This window comes from Triticum aestivum, chromosome 4D, assembly GCF_018294505.1.
Source record: "Triticum aestivum cultivar Chinese Spring chromosome 4D, IWGSC CS RefSeq v2.1, whole genome shotgun sequence".
Taxonomy (NCBI): domain Eukaryota; kingdom Viridiplantae; phylum Streptophyta; class Magnoliopsida; order Poales; family Poaceae; genus Triticum; species Triticum aestivum.
Genome location: NC_057805.1, coordinates 7750861 through 7776174, shown reverse-complemented (window position 1 = coordinate 7776174; position 25314 = coordinate 7750861). Strand labels below are relative to the sequence as shown.

Genomic DNA, 25314 nt, shown 5'->3' with positions numbered 1-25314 from the left:
CCGTCCGTTCGGCACTCGGTCATCGGTGATTTGGATCACGGCGAGTACGACTCCGTCATCCACGTTCATTGGAACGCTTCCGCTCGCGATCTAGAAGGGTATGTAGATCCACTCCTTTCCCCTCGTTGCTAGTAGACTCCATAGATGCATCTTGGTGAGCGTAGGAAAATTTTAAATTATGCTACGATTCCCAACAGAATTATATATAGGAAGTCCAATTTCGGCCACCGGGAAAGTTTCGGGGGTTGCCGGTATTGTATCGGGACCACCGGAAGGGTCCCGGGGGTCCACCGGGTGGGGCCACCTATCTCGAAGGGCCCCATGGGCTGAAGTGGGAGGGGAACCAGCCCCTGGTGGGCTGGTGCGCCCCCCCTTGGGCCTCCCCCTGCGCCTAGGGTTGGAAACCCTAGGGGTGGGGGCGCCCCCCACTTGGCTTGGGGGGGAAGCCACCCCTTGGCCGCCGCCCCCCTTGGAGATCAGATCTCCCAGGGCCGGCGCCCCCCAGGAGGCCTATATATAGGAGGGGGGAGGGAGGGCAGCCGCACCACAGCCCCTGGCGCCTCCCTCTCCCTCCCATGACACCTCTCCCTCTCGCTGAGCTTGGCGAAGCCCTGCCGAGATCCCGCTACTTCCACCACCACGCCGTCGTGCTGCTGGATCTCCATCAACCTCTCCTTCCCCCTTGCTGGATCAAGAAGGAGGAGACGTCTTCCCAACCGTACATGTGTTGAACGCGGAGGTGCCGTCCGTTCGGCGCTCGGTCATCGGTGATTTGGATCACGACGAGTACGACTCCATCAACCCCGTTCTCTTGAACGCTTCCGCTCGCGATCTACAAGGGTATGTAGATGCACTCCTCTCTCTCGTTGCTAGATGACTCCATAGATTGATCTTGGTGATGCGTAGAAAATTTTAAATTTCTGCTACGATCCCCTACAGTGGCATCATGAGCCAGGCCTATGCGTAGTTTCTATGCACGAGTAGAACACAAACTTGTTGTGGGTGTAGATGTTGTCAATTTTCTTGCCACTACTAGTCTTATCTTGTTTCGGCGGCATTGTGGGATGAAGCGGCCCGGACCGACCTTACACGTACGCTTACGTGAGACAGGTTCCACCGACTGACATGCACTAGTTGCATAAGGTGACTAGCGGGTGTCTGTCTCTCCCACTTTAGTCAGAACGGATTCGGTGAAAAGGGTCCTTATGAAGGGTAAATAGAAATTGGCATATCACGTTGTGGTTTTACGTAGGTAAGAAACGTTCTTGCTAGAAACCTATAGAAGCCACGTAAAAACATGCAACAACAATTAGAGGACGTCTAACTTGTTTTTGCAGCATGTGCCTTGTGATGTGATATGGCCAAAAGGATGTGATGAATGAGATATATGTGATGTATGAGATTGATCATGTTCTTGTAATAGGAATCACGACTTGCATGTCGATGAGTATGACAACCGGCAGGAGCCATAGGAGTTGTCTTTATTTTTTGTATGACCTGCGAGTCATTGAATAACGCCATGTAAATTACTTTACTTTATTGCTAAACACGTTAGCCATAGAAGTAGAAGTAATCGTTGGCGTGACAACTTCATGAAGACACGATGATGGAGATCATGGTGTCATGCCGGTGACGAAGATGATCATGGCGCCCCGAAGATGGAGATCAAAAGGAGCAAAATGATATTGGCCATATCATGTCACTATTTGATTGCATGTGATGTTTATCATGTTTTACATCTTATTTGCTTAGAACGACGGTAGCTTAAATAAGATGATCCCTCGCAACAATTTCAAGAAAGTGTTCCCCCTAACTGTGCACCGTTGTGAAGGTTCGTTGTTTCGAAGCACCACGTGATGATCGGGTGTGATAGATTCTAACGTTCGAATACAACGGGTGTAAGCCAGATTTACACACGCAATACACTTAGGTTGACTTGACGAGCCTAGCTTGTACAGACATGGCCTCGGAACACGGAAGACCGAAAGGTCGAGCATGAGTCGTATAGAAGATACGATCAACATGAATATGTTCACCGATGTTGACTAGTCCGTCTCACGTGATGATTGGACACGGCCTAGTTGACTCGGATCATGTTTCACTTAGATGACTGGAGGGATGTCTATCTGAGTGGGAGTTCATTGAATAATTTGATTAGATGAACTTAATTATCATGAACTTAGTCTAAAATCTTTACAATATGTCTTGTAGATCAAATGGCCCACGTTGCCCTCAACTTCAACGCGTTCCTAGAGAAAACCAAGCTGAAAGATGATGGCAGCAACTATACGGACTGGGTCCGGAACCTGAGGATCATCCTCATAGCTGCCAAGAAAGATTATGTCCTAGAAGCACCGCTAGGTGAAGCACCCATCCCAGAGAACCAAGACGTTATGAACGCTTGGCAGTCACGTGCTGATGATTACTCCCTCGTTCAGTGCGGCATGCTTTACAGCTTAGAACCGGGGCTCCAAAAGCGTTTTGAGAAACACGGAGCATATGAGATGTTCGAAGAGCTGAAAATGGTTTTCCAAGCTCATGCCCGGGTCGAGAGATATGAAGTCTCCGACAAGTTCTTCAGTTGTAAAATGGAGGAAAATAGTTCTGTCAGTGAGCACATACTCAAAATGTCTGGGTTACACAACCGCTTGTCTCAGCTGGGAGTTAATCTCCCGGATGACGCGGTCATTGACAGAATCCTTCAGTCGCTTCCACCGAGCTACAAGAGCTTTGTGATGAACTTCAATATGCAGGGGATGGAAAAGACCATGCTTGAGGTATATTCAATGCTGAAATCAGCGGAGGTGGAGATCAGAAAGGAACATCAAGTGTTGATGGTGAATAAAACCACTAAGTTCAAGAAAGGCAAGGGTAAGAAGACCTTCAAGAAGGACGGCAAGGGAGTTGCCGCGCCCGGTAAGCCAGTTGCCGGGAAGAAGCCAAAGAATGGACCCAAGCCTGAGACTGAGTGCTTTTATTGCAAGGGAAGCGGTCACTGGAAGCGGAACTGCCCCAAATACTTAGCGGACAAGAAGGCCGGCAACACCAAAGGTATATGTGATATACATGTAATTGATGTGTACCTTACCAGTACTCGTAGTAGCTCCTGGGTATTTGATACCGGTGCGGTTGCTCATATTTGTAACTCAAAACAGGAGCTGCGGAATAAGCGGAGATTGGCGAGGGACGAGGTGACGATGCGCGTCGGGAATGGTTCCAAGGTCGATGTGATCACCGTCGGCACGCTACCTCTACATTTACCTACGGGATTAGTTTTAAACCTCAATAATTGTTATTTAGTGCCAGCTTTGAGCATGAACATTGTATCAGGATCTCGTTTAATTCGAGATGGCTACTCATTTAAATCCGAGAATAATGGTTGTTCTATTTATATGAGAGATATGTTTTATGGTCATGCCCCGCTGGTTAATGGTTTATTCTTAATGAATCTCGAACGTAATGTTACACATATTCATAGTGTGAATACCAAAAGATGTAAGGTTGATAATGATAGTCCCACATACTTGTGGCACTGCCGTCTTGGTCACATTGGTGTCAAACGCATGAAGAAGCTCCATGCAGATGGACTTTTGGAGTCTCTTGATTACGAACATTTGACACGTGCGAACCATGCCTCATGGGTAAGATGACCAAGACTCCGTTCTCCGGAACAATGGAGCGAGCAACCAACTTATTGGAAATCATACGTACTGATGTGTGCGGTCCAATGAGTGTTGAGGCTCGCGATGGCTATCGTTATGTTCCCACTCTCACTGATGACTTGAGTAGATATGGGTATGTCTACCTAATGAAACACAAGTCTGAAACCTTTGAAAAGTTCAAGGAATTTTAGAGTGAGGTTGAGAATCAACGTGACAGGAAAATAAAGTTCTTACGATCAGATCGTGGAGGAGAATATTTGAGTCACGAATTTGGCACACACTTAAGGACATGTGGAATAATTTCACAACTCACGCCGCCTGGAACACCTCAGCGAAATGGTGTGTCCGAACGTCGTAATCGCACTCTATTGGATATGGTGCGATCTATGATGTCTCTTACCGATCTACCGCTCTCATTTTGGGGCTATGCTTTAGAGACTGCCGCATTCACTTTAAATAGGGCTCCGTCGAAATCCATTGAGACGACACCGTATGAATTATGGTTTGGGAAGAAACCTAAGCTGTCGTTTCTAAAAGTTTGGGGATGCGATGCTTATGTCAAGAAACATCAACCTGAAAAGCTCGAACCCAAGTCAGAAAAATGCATCTTCATAGGATACCCTAAGGAAACCATTGGGTATACCTTCTACCTCAGATCCGAAGGCAAAATCTTTGTTGCCAAGAACGGGTCCTTTCTGGAGAAAGAGTTTCTCTCGAAAGAAGTGAGTGGGAGGAAAGTGCAACTTGATGAGGTGATAGTCACCCCTTCCGAACCGGAAAGTAGCACAGCGCGGGAAGATGTTCCTGTGGTGCCTACACCGACTGGGGAGGAAGTTAATGATGATGATCATGAAGCTTCGGATCAAGTTACTGCTGAACTTCGTAGGTCCACAAGGACACGTTCCGCACCAGAGTGGTACGGCAACCCTGTCCTGGAAATCATGTTGTTAGACAACGGTGAACCTTCGAACTATGAAGAAGCAATGGCGGGCCCAGATTCCGACAAATGGCTAGAAGCCATGAAATCCGAGATAGGATCCATGTATGAAAACGAAGTATGGACTTTGACTGACTTGCCCGATGATCGGCGAGCCATAGAAAATAAATGGATCTTTAAGAAGAAGACAGACGCGGATGGTAATGTGACCATCTATAAGGCTCGACTTGTCGCTAAGGGTTATCGACAAGTTCAAGGGGTTGACTACGATGAGACTTTCTCACCCGTAGAGAAGCTGAAGTCCGTCCGAATCATGTTAGCAATTGCCGCATTATATGATTATGAGATATGGCAAATGGACGTCAAAACGGCATTCCTTAACGGCTTTCTTAAGGAAGAATTGTATATGATGCAGCCGGAAGGTTTTGTCGATCCTAAGAATGCTGACAAAGTATGCAAGCTCCAGCGCTCAATCTATGGGCTGGTGCAAGCATCTCGGAGTTGGAACATTCATTTTGATGAGATGATCAAAGCCTTTGGGTTTACACAGACTTATGGAGAAGCCTGTGTTTACAAGAAAGTGAGTGGGAGCTCTGTAGCATTTCTCATATTATATGTGGATGACATACTATTGATGGGAAATGATATAGAATTCTTGGAAAGTATAAAGGCCTATTTGAATAAGTGTTTTTCAATGAAGGACCTTGGAGATGCTGCTTATATATTAGGCATCAAGATCTATAAAGATAGATCAAGACGCCTCATTGGTCTTTCACAAAGTACGAACCTTGACAAGATATTGAAGAAGTTCAATATGGATCAGTCCAAGAAGGGGTTCTTGCCTGTATTGCAAGGTGTGCAATTGAGCACGGCTCAATGCCCGACCACGGCAGAAGATAGAGAAAAGATGAGTATCATCCCCTATGCCTCGGCCATAGGGTCTATTATGTATGCCATGCTGTGTACCAGACCTGATGTAAACCTTGCCGTAAGTTTGGTAGGAAGGTACCAAAGTAATCCCGGCATGGAACACTGGACAGCGGTCAAGAATATCCTGAAGTACCTGAAAAGGACTAAGGATATGTTTCTCGTTTATGGAGGTGACGAAGAGCTCGTCGTAAAGGGTTACGTCGATGCTAGCTTCGACACAGATCTGGATGACTCTAAGTCACAAACCGGATACGTGTATATTTTGAATGGTGGGGCAGTAAGCTGGTGCAGTTGCAAGCAAAGCGTCGTGGCGGGATCTACATGTGAAGCAGAGTACATGGCGGCCTCAGAGGCAGCACAAGAAGCAATCTGGATAAAGGACTTCATTACCGACCTAGGGGTGATTTCCCAATGCGTCGGGCCCGATGACTCTCTTCTGTGACAACACTGGAGCTATTGCCCTCGCCAAGGAGCCCAGGTTTCACAGGAAGACCAGACATATCAAGCGTCGCTTCAACTCCATTCGTGAAAATGTTCAAAATGGAGACATAGATATTTGTAAAGTACATACGGACCTGAATGTAGCAGATCCATTGACTAAACCTCTCCCTAGATCAAAACATGATCAACACCAGAACTCTATGGGTGTTCGATTCATCACAATGTAACTAGATTATTGACTCTAGTGCAAGTGGGAGACTGTTGGAAATATGCCCTAGAGGCAATAATAAAATGGTTATTATTATATTTCTTTGTTCATGATAATTGTCTATTGTTCATGCTATAATTGTGTTATCCGGAAATCGTAATACATGTGTGAATACATAGACCACAATGTGTCCCTAGTAAGCCTCTAGTTGACTAGCTCGTTGATCAACAGATAGTCATGGTTTCCTGACTATGGACATTGGATGTCATTGATAACGGGATCACATCATTAGGAGAATGATGTGATGGACAAGACCCAATCCTAAGCATAGCACAAAGATCGTGTAGTTCGTTTACTAGAGCTTTTCCAATGTCAAGTATCTTTTCCTTAGACCATGAGATCGTGTAACTCCCGGATGCCGTAGGAGTGCTTTGGGTGTACCAAACGTCACAACGTAACTGGGTGACTATAAAGGTACACTACAGGTATCTTTGATAGTGTCTGTTGGGTTGACACGGATCGAGACTGGGATTTGTCACTCCGTATGACGGAGAGGTATCTCTGGGCCCACTCGGTAATGCATCATCATAATGAGCTCAAAGTGACCAAGTGGTTGGTCACGGGATCATGCGTTACGGTACGAGTAAAGTGACTTGCCGGTAACGAGATTGAACAAGGTATTGGGATACCGACGATCAAATCTCGGGCAAGTAAAGTATCGATTGACAAAGGGAATTGTATACGGGATTGATTGAATCCTCGACATCGTGGTTCATCCGATGAGATCATCGAGGAACATGTGGGATCCAACATGGGTATCCAGATCCCGCTGTTGGTTATTGACCGGAGAGTCGTCTCGGTCATGTCTGCATGTCTCCCGAACCCGTAGGGTCTACACACTTAAGGTTCGGTGACGCTAGGGTTGTAGAGATATCAGTATGCGGTAACCCGAAAGTTGTTCGGAGTCCCGGATGAGATCCCGGACGTCACGAGGAGTTCCGGAATGGTCCGGAGGTGAAGAATTATATATAGGAAGTCCAGTTTCGGCCACCGGGAAAGTTTCGGGGGTTATCGGTATTGTACCAGGACCACCGGAAGGGTCCCGGGGGTCCACCGGGTGGGGCCACCTATCCCGGAGTGCCCCATGGGCTGAAGTGGGAGGGGAACCAGCCCCTGGTGGGCTGGTGCGCCCCCCCTTGGGCCTCCCCCTGCGCCTAGGGTTGGAAACCCTAGGGGTGGGGGCGCCCCCCACTTGGCTTGGGGGGGAAGCCACCCCTTGGCCGCCGCCCCCCTTGGAGATCAGATGTCCCAGGGCCGGCGCCCCCCCAGGAGGCCTATATATAGGAGGGGGGAGGGAGGGCAGCCGCACCACAGCCCCTGACGCCTCCCTCTCCCTCCCGTGACACCTCTCCCTCTCGCTGAGCTTGGCGAAGCCCTGCCGAGATCCCGCTACTTCCACCACCACGCCGTCGTGCTGCTGGATCTCCATCAACCTCTCCTTCCCCCTTGCTGGATCAAGAAGGAGGAGACGTCTTCCCAACCGTACGTGTGTTGAACGCGGAGGTGCCGTCCGTTCGGCGCTCGGTCATCGGTGATTTGGATCACGACGAGTACGACTCCATCAACCCCGTTCTTTTGAACGCTTCCGCTCGCGATCTACAAGGGTATGTAGATGCACTCCTCTCTCTCGTTGCTAGATGACTCCATAGATTGATCTTGGTGATGCGTAGAAAATTTTAAATTTCTGCTACGATCCCCTACACCAGCTATATCTTCGCACGCAAGGAAGTGCCTCCTTATTACGCACAAAAAATGAATACTCCCCCTGCTAGCTGGGACCCACCATGGTGGGAGGCTGACTTGTGGGCCTACTAAGTTGACTGGGACGGGGGCCTTTGTCAACTTTAGTCAATATGGACGATTCTAGCTCCAGTGACTGTACGATGTCCATCCAACGACCGTAGTGCTTCTTCAACCTCTGGTCTTATTGCTCCAGCCGCCCAAAGCAGCGCCGGTCGTGCCGCATGCTCCTGCCTCCCGTGGCCGGCTGTGCTGACGCGGAGGCCTCACCGCCCCCTACTATTCCCACCGCTGGCCAGGCCCTGCGGCGACGGCAGCCTCACACCGCAGCCGAACCAGTGAACCCTCGTACTCCTCTTCGCGCGGGCTTCCACTGCCGCGTCTTCCCCGGCTCCGCGTCGTCCCCTTCCTAGGCCTCGCCGTCGTCCACCGCCGTGGTGCTCTCCGCGCGGCGTGGTCAACGTGGTCAAGGAACGACTTCCATCGGAAGAGTACTGTACGTGGAGAGGCTGACAGCTGGGTCCACGGCCACATCCCAGTTTTTTTGTGATTTGCCAAGTAAGTCGCTTTGTCAGGCCTGTTGGGCTGCAAATCTTTCAAGACGAGGAGAGCTTTCATTCGGCTGGTCGAGAAAATGGCCCATCAGTAATGAGAAATGGGCTGTACATTTTTAAAACACATCAAACCGGCAATTAGTTTCAAATATCTTTTTTTTCATTTCGAGATTTTAAATTACATTAATTTTTATGCATGGAGGATTTGTTGGATTTTATATTGATATACATTTATTTTTAAAATCAGTTTGAATGTGAGTCGAAATTTCGGAATTAAAAACAGTTCGGACCGCACCGAAATATTCAAAATTTCGTATAATTTTTTAACCGTGGCCACAATATGGGCTATAATGCTAACAAAAAGAATACGGGCTCCAAAAAAACCTTAATAATTAGCAAATGGGCTGTAAATTATTAGAAATAATGGCAGATGGGTTGTATGCTGTTTTCCACAGATTTGAGGCTTTCCTAAAAAAAGGTTGACGCACAAGCAGTCACTGTTGGATGGCCATCCAACGGCCGTCGTGCTTCTTCAATCTCTGCTCTTCCTGCTCCAGCCGCTCAAACAAGCGCCGGCGGGACTGCCTGCTCCCTCCTCCCCGCGGCCGGCTCTGCTGCCGCGCAGGCCTCACCGCCCCACCGTACTCACATCGCTGGCCTAGCCATCCCTCTACTCACCCACACCTGATGTTATTCTCCGGCGACGGCAGACGAACCAGTAAACACTCGTACAGTCGTACTCCCCTTCGCGTGGGAATCAACCGCCGAGTCTTCCCTGCCTCCGTGTCGTTCCCTTCCTAGGCCTCGCCGTCGTCCACCGCCCTGGTGCTCTCGGCGCGGCGTGGTCAACGTGGTCAAGGAACGACTTCCATCGGACGTGGACTGTACGTGGAGAGGCTGATAGCTGGGTCCACGGCAGCAGCAAGGAAGTGCCTCCTTATTACGCGGAAAATAATGATTCCTCCACCTGACAGCTGGGACCCACTGGATGGGCCACTGTATTTCGTGAAAAAAACGTTTCCCCCTGACTGCTGGGACCCACCAGCTACATCTTCGCACGCAAGGAAGTGCGTCCGGGCAAAAAAAAACGATTCGCCCCCTGACTGCTGGGACCCACCAGCTACATCTTCGCAGGCAAGGAAGTGCCTGACAGTCGGGACCCACCTGGTTGAAGCGTATGTAGCGTTGTCATTCTGGTCGCGAACGTGTACGTACATATATACTGGTGGATGTAGAGGCGCGCACGTGTCGTAGTAGAGGCGCGTACGTGTCGTAGTAGAGGTGCGCACGTAGCATGTACACGTACGTACAGCGGCCAGGGTGCAAGAAAGAAAATACAGCCACGTATGTGTACATACGGGCGGGGTCTCGAATGCCTACTCGCGCATACGTATGGCCAGGGCTCGTGTACATGATTGGGTCGGAGCGGAGAAACAGCGTCGTCGTCGTGTTCATGGGGAGGCAACGAAATGCGTCGTGTTCATCGGGAGGCAACGGAACGCGTGGGAGCCAACCGGCTGGGTCGGAACGGAATGCGTCGTCGTGTTCATCGGGAGGGCTTGGACGGAACAGCCGATGAAAACGAGGCCTGGCGTACCGCAGAACGGAGAAAACAGCCTTGTGTTCGACCGGCCACGTTTGAAACGGGATCCTGCTCATCGGGAGGGGTCTGGCGTACCGCAAAACGGAGGAAACGGACCTCCTACGGTCGAAACGGGAGTCTTGTTGATCGGGAGCGGTGTGGCGTACCGCAAAACGGAGGTAACGGACTTGTGTTGGAGCGCTACGGTCGAAACGGGGGTCCTGTTCATCGGGAGGGGTGTGGCGTACCGCAAAACGGGACTCCACGGGATACTATTCATTTCCACCGTCGACCCCTCCAGCCTCCACGGGCTACTGTTCATCCACCGTCGACCTCCTCCAGCCTCCACCTGCGACTGTTCATCCACGGGCTCCTGTTCATCCAGCCTCCACCACGCGCTTCTCCACCGGCTACTGTTCAACCAGCCTCTCCACGGGCTCCTGTTCAACCACCCCTCCACGGGCTACTGTTCATCCAGCCCTCCACCGCCTATTGTTCATTCTGCCCTCCACGGGGTGGTCCTGTTCATCCTATCCTCCACGGGGTCCTGTTCATCCAGCCCGAACCGGCTCGATCGATCAGGGTCCTGTTCATCCAGAGGCAACACCACGGGGTCCTGTTCATCCACCCCCACCGGGAACTGTTCATCCAAACCCCCCCAGTAACGCTCACTGTTCATCCGGAGGCAGCATCGATCGGCTTCAGTTAGCAGCAGTAGCGAAGGAATCGCTCGATCGGGTTCAGTTAACAGCCATCGATCGATCGCTCGGGTTCAGTAACGCGTAGCCTGCAGTGTAATCGCTCGGGTTCAGTTAGAGCCCAACGCCTCGCTCGGGTTCAGTTAGAGCCAACGCCTCGCACACACGCGCGTACGTGTACGAGAGAAACGCGCATCGCTCGGCCCCCGACCTTCCACCGTAACCGGGAACTCCCCGAAATTTTCCTCGCCCTCGCTTCTACCACAGTTTTTTCCGTCATGGACGGCCCAAAGAATGTCATGCAGCTGCGTCTCCGCCCGCCCAGGACGAAAAGCCCATTTTCTGTCATGATTTTTTTCATGGAAGTAGGAGCCCACCACATCTATAATGATACCGGATTTTGTCACAATTATTATCATAGAAGTGCATGTATGACAGAAAAAAATTTCGTTCGGCCAAAATGTTACGGATGTGTTTTTTTTTTTAGCCTGAGCTCCGCCATTACCCACTGCCGCGCCGTCGTTGCCGTCTCGCTGCCCGCGGCGAACATGTCCTGCACGTGTGAGAGAAACAGAGCAGCTAAAGATTAGTAATTCCGTGGCGCGCATGCATGGCGTGGCGTGGAGATCGCAGCTAGATTGCCGCGACGATCACTGGAAGACCTTACAATCATAACGAATTTTATGTTCTTGGTGGTCAGCGGGTGCTGGGAGCCCACTTCTTCTGGAGTCCGAGGAGCACGTCGACCAGGTCTTCGTCTTCGGCGTCTCCCTCGCCGGCGGCTTTCCTCTCCCGGTGCTCTTGGATGACGGTGTCCGTGATCTGCAGCATCTCGCGGCGGCAGCGCTTGATCCGGTCGGGCTCGCGGCTGACGAGCATCGCGAGGCGCGATGACGGAAACAGGTCCGGCAGGCTCAGCCCGGGCCTCATACGGAACATGTCCTCGAACAGCTTCAGGCACGCGTCGCGGCCCTTGAACGGCCTGCTGCCGATGATGGCGCGCACAGTGGAGTCGGCGATGTACGCCGCGATAATCTCTGTCAGGTTCACCGGGCGACGCTCGGACGGCGACGGGGAGGACGAGGCCATGGCGCGAAGGAGGCGGCCGAGCTCGTCCTGGCGGACGCGGCGGGCGCTGAGGAGCTCCTGGGTGCAGATCTTGCGGAGCTGGCGCCACGCGTCGCCGAAGGGCGCGAAGACGAGGCCCTCGGAGCCCTGGAACCAGAGGCGTGACATGGGTCCGACGGGCCGAGACGCGAAGGCCGGGTCGTGGGTCTTCAGGATCTCGCGCGCCGCGTCCGGGGACGAGGCCACCACGGCCGTCACCTCGCCGAAACGGAGCAGCATCAGCGGGCCGCGGCGCCGCGCCAGGTCGCGCAACGCTTGGTGCGGGATCGCGCCCGCGAGGTGGTGCAGGTGGCCGATCACCGGCAGCGCCCACGGCCCTGGCGGGAGCCGCGCGACGCCGGACGACTCGGGCGGCGTCAATCTTCTCGAGGCGAAGAGAATGAGGGGTATTATAGCAAGGAGAGGCACGAGCAGCAGCAGGTGGAGCGGGACGTCGGCGTCCATGGCAGCTCGATGGCTGGTGCGCGGGAGGAGCAACAATTCTGAAAGATACAAGCTATATCAGCGTGCAGTAGTGTCAATCTTTGTCCTATCTTTTTATTTTATTTTATTTTTGCGAATCTGGTATGCATAATGTATGACACAATTGTTATGCATCCCAGTTCTGTGGCTTTATGCACCTCACGTCAAAGACGTTTAGAGGGTTGTCAAAGTTTATTGTATTGGAACGCCTAAGGGTGCACACTAGTGGTTGAAAGATGAACCTCCCATTCAGTTATATGGGCAAAAGATCAATGTCAAAGAGGGGAAAACTCTGAGATGGATGGTAGACCCGAGCCTTTGCATTGTTTGATGGATGTGCCCATCATGTATTGCAAAGTTTGAGGTCCGACACAGAGTTATACAAGCTGGATACAAAACAAATGCAGGGTGGGCTTGTAGTTGTCAACTTCTAATTCAAACGGCCAAGGATGCAGACTAGTGGTTAAAAGATGAAGCTCCCATTCAGTTAAATGGGCAAAATATCAATGTCAAAAAATTCAAAATAGACGGTAGATCCAGGCCTCTGCGTTGATTGATCCACGGGGCCACCATCTATTGCAAAGTTTCTGAAAAGGGATAGGAAATTTTCCTACTTGATCTGACGGCTGCAAATAATTTGGGCCTTTGGGCTCGAAAGTCCCGATGTCATTAGCATGATTATGCCTACGGGCAAGCCTATATTACTTCCCCTTTGGGCTAGAGTAGTAATACTAGTACCTGGGCAAGGCGATGGGGGGTGTCTGACCCCTGCTCGCACCCCCTGTCTCTGCCTCTGATGGTGACTAGTTGTTGGGCCCCGCCATTGCGGGCCGCTTGAGAAAGCTATGCGCAACTCACCATCATGTCAAAAAATTAAAAAATATTCTCGCGTCACGTGGACATCACAACTATCTTAAAAGGAAAGAAAAACGTAGAAAAACTTCTCTAAAAAAAGTCTCCCTGCCATTTTAAAAAACTCTAAAAAAATACTTTCTCACCGTGACCAGCCAACATGCGCCACATGGCGTAGCTGATCGGCCACCATTCTAGCGCCTCTTAATGGGTTTAATAATAATGTTTTGTTGGCATATGAAATTCCAAGTTCAAACACAAATTCGTTTAGGAGGTATAAAAAAATTTAGGGTATAAAATAGTTGTGTTTATTGGTTGACACTGTGTACCGCTGATTTTTTTTTCTTTCAAACCATGCAAATAAATTTGTGTTTGAACTTAAAATTCAGCATGTCCATACAAAATCATTTCTCCGACACACAAGACATCGCAGTCCTGCCGTGCCCCACAAACCAAGAAGCTGTTCCGGCGGGCCCACGCGACATGGGGCCAGCACAGCTCGCGGGTAGCTTGTGGCAGCGTAGCAGAAGCATTTCCGGCACCGAAATTTCCATCGATCTGAACGCCCCCACCGGCCGGTCGACCCTCCACCACCTACCCGTCGCCGTCGTCCTCGCCCTCGCCCTCGCCTCCAGCCTCCCCTCCGCCCCCAAAACCCTAGCCCCGGCCCCGGCCCCGCCGCCCCAGAGCCCCCGCCATGTCCACCAACGGCAGCTCCCCGGTACGCACGCCGCCGTCCCGCCCCGGTCCACATGTCTCTGAAATTTCCCACCTTTGGTGTCTTCTCTGACGATTTGCTCGGGGGATTCCGCAGAGGGTCAGGGACACGGAGAGCAGCCTGGAGAAGGTGAAGCGGCAGCTGTCGACGGGATCCGGGAGGTACCTGCTGCAGGGCCCCCTGCTGAAGCGATCTGAGACGGTACGGCGCTCATCTCTGGGACGCTGGATCATATAGGGGTTTGTTAGGCGTGTGAATGTTCGATTTTGGTGATAGATTTGAACTAGTGAGGGGTGTAGCCGTCGAAAACTTAGGTTTAATGGCTCAATTTGGCGAGTTAGGGTAAGTCGTTGGTTTATATTGCTCGTCCTGGGTTTTTGTCGCGTCTGATTATAGCAGAGTGACTTTTCTGTTCAGTTTCCTGAAGTAATTTGATCGATATCCTAGGAATTATATGAAATTTGACGAGTAGCAGCTAGGAGTACTGCATTGCCCTGTGTCCTTGCGAGCGAATTACTGGGAAAGCAAAGTCAATCTTGCTCCATGTGTGAACTGATAGAATTGAATATTATGAGATGCTAGTTAGCGACCTACCTAGGCCTTGCAATTTGATAGCCAGCGTGTGAATAACTATGTCCAAATGAATTCAAGAGAATCCTAGTGAATATAATGTTCTACTGATTATTCCCTTGTAAAGAAATATAAGAGCGTTTAGATCACTTGTGAACAATTGTCTACTAATTTCGCTTTTGGACTGCTATTATCTTCTTTCGAACAGCTACGGAAATGGAACGAACGATGGATAATATTGGACCCAACATCTGGCAAGATGGAATACAAGTACGGAACACCTTGTGTTTTGTAACTGAGAATGCCAAAGAACATTTCCACAGCTATCTCCTTATCTATTGTGTTTTGTTGTTCCAGACTTCGGAGGAATGAAACTGCCGTTAAGGGAACCATTATCTTTGATGCTTCAAGCACCATTACTTTGTCTCCTGTAAACTTTCAGTAAGATTGGTCCCTGAACATAAACTATTCTTGGTACTTCCTTTCTCACTCTGAAGGTTGTATAACTGCCACTTCAATTCTTACAGAGGCATGCCAAAGTATGACGGATGCTGTTTCTGTATCCTTTATACCTCTGATGAGCTTTAAGCATATTTTTTTGCAAGCTGTCTATATCCTTCTAGACTTTGGTATTCCTTTACTCTAGTAGACATTGGAACTCCTCAGAAAAAAGATTACTTTCTTTGCGCTGAAACTCCTGGTGCTGCCAAAGCTTGGGTATCTACATTGCAGTAAGTTTCCGATCTATTACCTGTGAAATATCATTGTATGCTCTGTACAGGCGTTTGCAAATTTATTTTATGATTCTACATTATAGTATCTAGTGCAAATGCTGAACTCAACCCAAACACGCAAACTTGGTGAGTCGTTCAATCATTGTGAATGGGATTATCGCTAACAGTGACACTATCCCAGTAGAAGGTAGCACTCTCATGGTGCAGATTTAAACGATGTGTCTCATGGTGCAGATTTAAACGATGTGTTTACATTCATTGTACAGCTTGTGATTAGAGTTGCATTTTTGCACTGTATATGCATCTCTTAATTCTGTCTTCCAGTAAGGTATAACTAGAAGATAATGCTTTTGAATGGGACCAAAGAATTATATGTTGCCATAAACTGCTTTCAACTTTACGAGTCCTGGACCCAACTAGTTTGGTACATTGCGGGGCTATGCGATAATCTTCTTTCAGTAGTTAAACTAAATACTCCCTCCGTTCCAAATTAGATGACCCAACTTTATACTAACTTTAGTACAAAGTTGGGTCATCTATTTTGGAACGGAGGGAGTATTATAGTACATACAGTTGTTGAACTATTTGGTACTGATGATATCTTTAATTAACAGTGCAACTCAATTAGTACTACAAGCGCATAAAGAGGCAGTAAATTCTTTAGCTGGGAATGGCTCTCCTTCTACATTAGGCACGGTTGCTACTGCAGTTGCTAATGCTAATGCAACTGCTTTGGAGGCAATGAAGGAGATAGATGCAGCACTGAAGGTTTCAATGAGGGCAGCTCTTGGGTTGGGTACAAATAATTCGAATGTGGGTCAACTTGATGATTTAACTATCATGAAGGTATGCATTCATCTCGGCCTAGATAGATAAATCTCTTATCTGAATCTCTTGCTCCATATTGTTATTAACTGTGGCTGGTGTGACCATACAAACAAAAATTTCCAGCATGATTCATTGCTGAGCTGTCATGACTCATGATTCACTTCTTAATAATATATATTGCTTTATTTTCGAATATGTTTGTATTGTAATAAGCATTTTATTTTATTATTACACAATGTACATATGTACACCCCACTTATTGATCAAACATACTTCGTTATTCACACCAGCACAAAATCACTAATATCATACAGGCCGTTGCAAACCATGATCAAATATAAGAGCGTTTAATAGTGATCTAAACGCTCTTATATTTCTTTACGGAGGGAGTAATTGTCATAAAAAATTACAAGTTCATCATCTCTGCCATTTTTAATATTAGCCCGGTTGTCTTAGACCAGACTAACATATTCTGAATAAACGTGGGAATTCATTGTTAGGACATAATGTTCCTTGCTTATTGTATGCAATTTTGACCTTTTGTTTTGTGGCTAGCATGTCATCCTTCCAACTATATACTGACCAGTATAATCTCTTAAACTTTGATTACTATGTCTAGTTCTGTTAAATGGTTACATCTTTGGGCACTAAGTTGTATGGTGGTGTGATGGTAGCTACATAATTCTGTATCCTTGTTATATGCACGGGCATTGATTTGGTCAATTCTTTGTGTACCGTGTTAATGTTTCCCAGGAGACTCTCCGAGTGAAAGATGAGGAGTTGCAGCATTTGGCTAAGGACATTCGTGCTCGTGACGCCACAATTCAGGAAATTGCAGAGAAGTTAACAGAGACCGCAGAGGCTGCAGAAGCAGCAGCTTCTGCAGCCCATACAATCGATGAACAGAGACGACTTCTATGTTCAGAGATTGAGCGTCTGAAAAAAGCAATGGAAACACAAATGGAACAATCCATGCTTAAGGTCAATATTATGTTTTGTATTGCTTATTACTATTTTGGAAGATTTAAGTGCTCTGAACTCTAATGCTAAATATGGTTAATGGATGTATGGCAGCTACGGCAATCTGAAGAGAAGGTAATTAGCCTGAGCAAAGAGAACGACCAGTTGCTGAAGGAAAGAGACGCCGCATTTCAGGAAGCATATATGTGGCGCACTGAACTAGGAAAAGCTAGAGAACAAGCGGTGATACAGGAAGCAGCAATTGCCCGAGCAGAGGAGAAGGTAAGGGTGTCTGAAGCGGATGCCGCGGTTCGGATAAAGGAAGCCGCTGAAAAGTTGCATGCTGCCGAGAAAGAAAAAGAAGAACTTCTAGCCCTTATTGGTGTTCTCCAATCACAAGTGCAGAGGTTTTTGTCTTGTCCCATTCCTTTTGCATACAAGTTCAAAATGAAACCTGCATAGACATTTATCCATCAACATGAATTTACACTATGCATTACCAGTGATGATTAAAAGATAAACTGTACTGATGCAGAGAACAAAGCAGCACGAAGCAGGTATGCGAAGAGAGATCCGAATCATGCTCTGGCGCCGACAACTCCCCTCCGCTGACAAAGCATGTCGACGCATCAGACGACGACGTGGACAAGGCGTGCGTGAGCGATTCGAGATCGGTCCTGGTCTCGAGCGAGAGCACGGAGGTCCAGCTGGCCGTGGACGGGGTGGACATCCGCCCCATCGGCGACCCGGAGTGGGGCGGCTTCCAGCAGCCGGAAGCGCTGATCGCCGACGTGCGGGAGGTCTCCCCGGAGGCGGAAGGCAGCAGCCTGGATATCCCGGTGGTCAACCCGGCACCGGCCAATGATCATATGCAGGGAGGGGCAACACATCCCTGAAGGCCTGGAGGTCCTGGAGCTGTCCATTGCTTTCTTGGGTGGTTTGTGATTATTGAGGAGACCGGCAGGGATTTGAATCCTCTCGAGAATTACTGTCGCTTTTTTTTTTGCTGCTTCCAGGTTGTGTGTCCTTTGTATTTAAGTATGCAGCTCAATAAAAGATGAGAGCAGTTTGTCGTGTGATTGTAAATTATTATTCACGTCATCTCCTTTTGCCATTGATTTGAATTATGAATTGTCCATGATTGAAACAAATGTGATGAGAAAAGGACACATGAATTGAAAGTTGATGCTGTGGAACTAAAATCACAGAAGTTGTACAGATCCCGTTTGGGAGATGCCATTTTTTTCCCTTGTCCGTCTTATTGGCTTAACAAAATAAAATCATATTTTTGTTGGTAAACCAATATGTACTGATTCAATTGGCAGCGAAAATCAATCACGGGGATTGCATACAAAATATTTGTGCACCGAAAGTCGATGATTTCGTACAAAATATTTGTGCCCCAGCTGAAACGATGTGCGATAATCTATTACAAGGGGGGGAAATGACAAGGTGAGAGCTGGAATCCTCCAGTAGGTGAGAATTTGTGATGAGCAGATTTCATGTAGAAACCGGTGCAAAAAACATAAAACATATCTTCCAAACGAGTCCCAATTAGAAAATGAGCCAAATTTATACAAACCAGCACACAAACTTGAACTTTCTGCGAAACAACAGCATTTCCAGTGCTGATGATGAAACGTGCATCACAGCCACTCAGGTCAGCAGCGCAAACATGTCAATCTGCTCACATTGCTGCCACAGTTTTACGCAACAACAGCAACTCGGACAGAATAAATATACATACAATGGAGGCGGCGAAATGCGGGTTACAATATCAAAACCTTACGTCTCAATGGATGAGCCGACCCATGAGCTTTTTCTAGTTCTTAATCTCGGCGTCGTTCAGCCCCCCTCTCGGGCTACCGGCATTGCTCGGCGGCTCATACTCCTGGCTCGGGAAGACCTCCGACTGCAGGCCCGTCGAGATGTTGTTCACATGGAGCCACGTCAGCTCCCACAGGCTGTCGCCCCCTATCGTGCTCCTCTTGGCGAGGATCCCCCTGCTCTTCATCGCGACCAGGATGTTCCTGAGAAGGTCCGGGATCAGTTCCTGAAGCTTGTCGCTGCGCTTGCCCCGGACCTTGGTCTTGATGCACTTCTCCATCCGGCTGAGGACCCCCAGCCACAGCTTGCAGAAGCTGCTCAGCCCGAAGAGGTCTGGTAACAGCTGAAGGTAGACCTTTGCTACCAGTTTCACGGCGAGCACGAGGGATCCTTCCATGTTCCTGTGGTCCTTCTGCGAGTGGTTCTGGGCGATTTCCAGCAAGTCGTCCAGCAAAGCGAATATGATGTGATCGAAAGCGTGTGACCATGTGGTGGACTGGAGGCCTATCCCTTCGGTCGCTGTTAGGCATCGCTGGAGTGAAACCAATGCGTGGTTTCGCACCTCCTCTCTCTGGTCCAGGCTCAACTTTTTCAGCGCTTGCAGAAGTTTGAGCCACATCTCCCTGATTGCTTCCACCCCTCTATCAGCTTCTTCGCCCGGCTCTTTTGTATCTTGCGACCACCGGGCAAGATAAGTGACCGAATCAGCCATCAAATCCAGGGCACGAATGGACCTGTCTGTTAGACCAACTCTGGACTCGGCAAACTGCCTTGACGCTTCAATGCAGAAGGCATAATTTGATCTTGAAAGGTGGCCCTCTGACATGATAAACATGATAGCCTCAAAGCCTACCCCTGAAGCATCTGGGTGGCGAGCTGTAATGGAGAGCAGCAACACTACAGTTCTCCAACCCATCTGCGATTTTATGTGTCCCGCGTTTGCTTTGACAAGCCGTGCGACCTCTTGTGTGATGTTCTCACAGTATGCATCCGCTACACGTGCGTCCAGCTTCAGAACTAATTGCAATGACCTCAGCAACTCATCAGCAAGGTTCTCTTTGTATGGAAGTAACCTCTGGCATATCCGCAGAAGGCCAAAAATAGCTTTCTCCACAAGGGCACATGGCATGACTGTGGACTGAACTATGTTGGCAATATGCTCATATACACCTTGCCAGAGGAGCACAATTCGATCTCGATTGTTAAGCGTGATGGCGATGAGAAGTTCCAAGCAGAATACTGCTGTGTCTTCGTCGTCTGGCGAACTGGCAACCTTTTGAGGCCGCCCTGCAGCCCATATCAGTGCCCTGGCAAGCTGCAATAGTGAATCAGGTTGCAAAACCTTGCTCTCTGTAAATATACCATCAATGCGGCACTTCTGGATTGTCTGAAGAGTCCTCTGGTGGGCAGCAAGTTGCTGCTCAGTTGGTTGTGATCTTGGTTCCTCGCTGTCAAGCGAGAGTAGCTGACTAAATCTTCCCATGAGTCCAGAGGATTTCCGAGGGGTACCCATCACTGGAATGTGAGATGTGGAGATTGAGCTAGGAACAGGCTTTCCTTGGACAGTTTCAGCAGAAACTTCTGAATCATCAGCTGCATCACTAGCAACACGGGCAGGAAGAAGCCCTAGCTTATGCAGTCTCAGGATGCAATCCAATACATTCCTCCAACCAGTACGTATGTAATGCCCATATTTATTAGCTATGGTAAACAGTGTCTCAGTTGCCAATCTAGCCTTCAGATCATCTCCAAAGGCGGTGACTGGTTCCTCGACCAAAGAGGTATTCAAAAGAGTGGTGAATTTGCAGAGAGAAACAACAAGATCGTCCAAAACGTCTTCAAGATGATGAAATGCTGAGATCTTTGCGATGCCCAAGAAGCCATCCACACAGGTCAACAGAACTTCTTCATGTTCCGAATGATCAAATACCACTGCAATGGCAGCAATAGTAGGGCCAGACATGATAGCAAACATATCGTGGTCGAGGAAAGGCTGAGAATCACCAACAATATACTGGGGTGTTGACTTGGACTTCCGCATTAGATCTATCCAACGGCTGGGAGACATTTCCAAATATCCCATGCCCTGCTCGGGCGTGGTCTTAATCTCATTTCGGCAGATAGCGTGGTATAGCTCAGACAACATCTCACGTGGGAGGTCACTACCCCCATTTATGTTCCTGTTGTTTTTTATGAAGTCCTCCTCAGTCATCTTCTTTTTCACCTGCATGTTATGCTGATCAGTGTTCAGCATTATAATTGAGTAAGACAGCAGCAAAGCAGTGTCTTTATTTGCAAAAGCTTGCGGAGCCTGCTCATAGTATCTATCTGAAAAGGCCTCAAGAACCCTCTGTATCTTCTGAGATTCTCCAGGTAGTCGGAATGTCTCCAAAAATAACCTCAGAGCTGTATCCAAGTTCATCTCCTCGAAGTCAAAGGTCTGAGCAAACTCATGAAGCACCTGAACACAAAACTCGTCATGATTGCCGAGAAAGTCTCCTACGAGATTCTTATCCAGACCAGCTGTGTAGCGGAAAAAACAAGCCACACTCTGCGGATCAAGCTTCTCGGGCAACAGATGATTGCCTTGAAGGAACTCCAGACCTTTCTTTGGGTCCCTGTTGAAGTGATCAGCGCCAATCATTAGCCTCCTCTTGACATACTTCCTTTGGCGGACAAATTTCACCCAATGCTGAGGATCCAAAAAATTCTCGCACTTAACAGTCCAGAATGGAGCATATTCATCAAGTTCCACAGACCTTAGTTCAGGGCCAGAGGTTGCATTCCCAATCCGATCAGCCATTCCCTGAATCACAGCAATCAAGCCTTCCAGAGCAAGAATGTGCATAGAAGACAAGGGGCAGTTAATAGGAAATGCACTCTTTGATAGAAGATTTGCAAGCTCCTCAAACACATTCCTGCATGTTATGTCACAGTCAAGATTGGCGTACATCTCCACCATAAAATTCTTCTGTCGACAGAAGTCTACAAGAGCTTCCATCGCAACCTCCTGCTGATGATATGTTGCTCCAAATCGGGGCTGTGCGAGCCTTAGAATTATGCAACAAAAAAAGGCCTCAAGCTGCATCTTGAGCTCATTACGGAGGTGATGGTAAAGATTCAACACGATGCTGCACACCACTGAAAGAGTAAGCGGGCTTATCGATAAGCCAAGCTGCATTAGGTTTCGGAAAAGCTCATCTTGGACCAGCGACAGCACCTTTGGATGCCTCCCAATTGCAGACCCACCAAGCTCTATCGCTGAATTGATCAACTTCAGAGCAAACAAAGGTTGACCTTCATCATACCCGTTCAGCTCAACACCACTGAGGAGAGAGCATAGGAAATGGAAAATCTCCTCCATGCAAGGAGTTCCATATGGCTCCACAACAAGGACACTACCATCCGGAGAATTCTCATCAGGTGTACCTGCCTCGGACACATAGCTTCCGTTTCCATTTTCCATTTGCCCGATACCAAATGGATGATTCTTATCCATGCCACCCATCTGCACGAGTACAACACAGAAATCAATTGTAACCAAATGGAGCAAAAATGTCATCTAATACATGAGAACGGTACATGATATAAAAATAAATGCCAAGAAGCTAACCAAAATTCCAAACTTGTATAAGATCAGGACCTGAGGTGTGATCTGTGGCGTTAGCCCATACGGGGATCCAAAAGCTTGTTTAAATCCTGAATTATTTTGATAGCAGTTCTACAGATTGCATCTAATTTGAATAAAAAATTCCGAACCTGAACCACAGGTCGAGTAACAAAATGGCAAATTTGGCGGTGAATAGTAGCAAATGGATCTGAAATTCCATGTCGTGGTAGACGGATCTTGTGTGAATGCTGGCATAACTTTTCAACACCTTTTGGGATATCCAATGAACTGATTGTGCCAAAGGGTATGTTTGGTTTGAGCCCCAACTAGCCCCACCAAAAATTTGGTGTGACCAAAGCGACAAATTTTTTGGTACCTTGTTTATGTTTGGATTGTGGCCATTGGACCATCCAAAATTTTGGCAAAACAGACCTCTTGTTTGGTTTGCAACCAACTGCGATTTCCTGACCATACTAGTCTTGCACATATTTAAACAAGCTATACTTTGTCTACTTATAGGAGACTTACAAGGGCCAGGCTGGTGCAAGAAACAACATAATTTTGGAGGGCTCAAACATCGATTGCAGTATTCGCATACGCAATAACATTATGGGATTAGATTTTTTGTGCATCATTTAGTTCAAACAGTAGGAAAAAACAATCACCTTCCCAGCCTCTCTGCCCTACCCAATTGAGTTCTACCCGATCTCTTATCTCACTCACTTGATCAGTTGGTCAGGACCAGTGCAGCATAATCAGTTAGGTTCAATGCATCTGTTCCAATCCCTCAGTGCCATAATATAAGAGCCTTTTTGACACTAGTGTAGTGTCAAAAGTCCCATAATATAAGAGCATATTTGACACTAGTGTAGTGTCAAAAATACTCTTAGGCCCTGCTTGGAATAGCGTTTCAGCTCGTTTTTGGCCGGTTTAGGATACAGACCTCCTTCCGTCGTTTTAATTTCAGTCTGGAATCAAGAGGCGACCAGTAATTTACACCTGCAAGATAAATACAGGTGTAAAAACTTACACCCATTCCAAGCAGGACCTTACATTATGTGACGGAGGGAGTAGCATTTACTGTGTGCAATGGTGCTGCATTCTTGGATACAGCAAAATGAAAATCGTAAATTTGTGCTAGTAGTTGTAAGGATGAGCTGCGGAGTTGAGTGGCATTTGTGGACTGGATGCACTAATAATAGCGAAAGCAGAAGCTCACATTACGAAGAACTTAGCATACCTCTGGTTTGACGGCAGCGTCGTCCGCGTCGCCGGCGCCTATCAGCGGGAGGCGGGCGAAGACGAGGCGGACGAGCTCGTGCATCACGTGGCGGGAGAAGCGCTGCAGGAGCTCGCCCTTGGCGGCGGCCTGGTGGACGACGCGGAAGCAGGTGTTGACGGCGGTGAGGACGTGCTGGTCCCCGAGCGCGGGGGCGGCGGGGGCGCGGAGGCAGGCGAGGAGCGCCTGCAGCATCCGCATGAGCACGTCCTCCTCGGCGGCGGGCTCGGCGCCGGCCTCGAAGCGGCAGCAGGCGACGGCGTCGACGACCTCCCGCAGCGCGGAGCCCGGGAGGGCGGGGGCGGTGAGCGCCATGACCTCGTGCAGCGCGGCGAGGGCCGCCGAGGTGGCGTCGGCGCCGGCGTCCTCGGACCGCACCGCGTCGAGGAAGGGCCGCAGCGCGGCGGCCGGGAGCGAGGGGGAGGCGGCGGCGAGCGGGGCGAAGGCGAGCCGGCGCAGGGCCTTGAGGGAGGCCACGAGCGGGTGGTCGGCCGCCGCGTCGTCGGCGGCCGCGGCGCGCGGGTGGCGGAGGCCCCGGCGCATCACGGCCAGCACCGCGCTGGCCTGCGCGGAGATCGCGCAGGCCAGGGCCGCGGGGTCGCCGTGGGGAGGGGGGTGGTGCGGCGGCGACGGCGACGACTCCTCGGCGATGGGGTCGATGCCGCCCGAGTTGAGCGGCCTGGGGCGGCCCATTTGGGTGGCCGGCGGGCGGGCTAGCTGGACCTCGGGGCGGGGGGCGGCATGGGGGGTGGATCTGGGGCGGAGATCCGGCGAGCGGCTGCTCGGGGGAAGACGGCGGGGAGGGGAGTGGGAGTTCGTGCGTGCGTGCAAGACTGCTTTTTTCCCCTCCTCGTGCCCGCTTTAATTTTTCCGCCGCGCCGTGCCGTGCGTCGGGGAAGCGGAGCTCGCCGTGGACTGGGGACGGACTTTGGCTGGAGCTGGTGGGTAAACTGGTCGTTGCGCGTCGGAGAGAACCAAGGAGCGAAATGCGGTAACGAGGAAAAACCGCTTTCTTTTCTTTTTTCTTTCTTATTATAATATAATTGCGTGTGTTCTTATTTTCCATGGGTTTTGGTTTTCAGATGGCGTCGAGGGCACAAACATCGCCGGGTGAATCACGATGAACACCGCGGAGGTATTGCCAAAATGATACAAAAGTGCATCCGCGTCGGCTGATGTGTTGCAAAGAGATGGAGATGGGGATGGGGTTGTGATGATGAAGACAGATGGATGGTGATGATGATGCCCTCTCGATGCGGCGATGCGCCGGCGGAGTCCCTTGATCATGTCCCCCTCCTCTCGATGCGGTGATGGGGACGAAATATACGTGGTCGGGGAAGAACGGAAGTACAGAACCCTGGCTAGAGTGACTAGATATAATTAGGATTGATTTCTTCGCACTCTTTCATTTCTTGCTTTTGGCTTATAACATACCCGGTTTGCCCGGTTAGAGTTAAGAGCAGTGACAAGGTAGAACATAAACAGTGATGAGTACATTTGAATTACAACGGTTAAGCCCACACGTGTTTAATCT

At 49.3% G+C, this 25314-nt stretch overlaps 2 protein-coding genes and 1 pseudogene across 2 annotated transcripts; 1 reads left to right on the top strand and 2 right to left on the bottom strand.

Annotated features, from left to right (window-relative positions):
- Positions 1 to 12390, bottom strand: part of LOC123099355 (desmethyl-deoxy-podophyllotoxin synthase-like) — a 51253-nt pseudogene extending 38863 nt beyond the window's left edge.
- Positions 12391 to 13729: 1339 nt separating this feature from the next.
- Positions 13730 to 18156, top strand: LOC123095647 (switch-associated protein 70). Its single transcript, XM_044517185.1, has 10 exons — positions 13730 to 13975; positions 14069 to 14173; positions 14751 to 14812; positions 14900 to 14983; positions 15070 to 15101; positions 15192 to 15273; positions 15891 to 16122; positions 16858 to 17085; positions 17179 to 17471; positions 17600 to 18156. The coding sequence occupies exons 1-10, from the start codon at positions 13952 to 13954 to the stop codon at positions 17958 to 17960; spliced, it is 1503 nt and encodes a 500-aa protein (XP_044373120.1). The 5' UTR covers positions 13730 to 13951; the 3' UTR covers positions 17961 to 18156.
- Positions 18157 to 18590: 434 nt separating this feature from the next.
- Positions 18591 to 24738, bottom strand: LOC123095646 (ARF guanine-nucleotide exchange factor GNOM). The gene is made up of 2 exons (XM_044517184.1): positions 23742 to 24738; positions 18591 to 22399 (listed from the first exon to the last, which is right to left on the bottom strand). Exons 1-2 carry the CDS (start codon positions 24471 to 24473, stop codon positions 18887 to 18889), a joined length of 4245 nt encoding a protein of 1414 aa, XP_044373119.1. The 5' UTR covers positions 24474 to 24738; the 3' UTR covers positions 18591 to 18886.
- Positions 24739 to 25314: the final 576 nt, after the last annotated feature.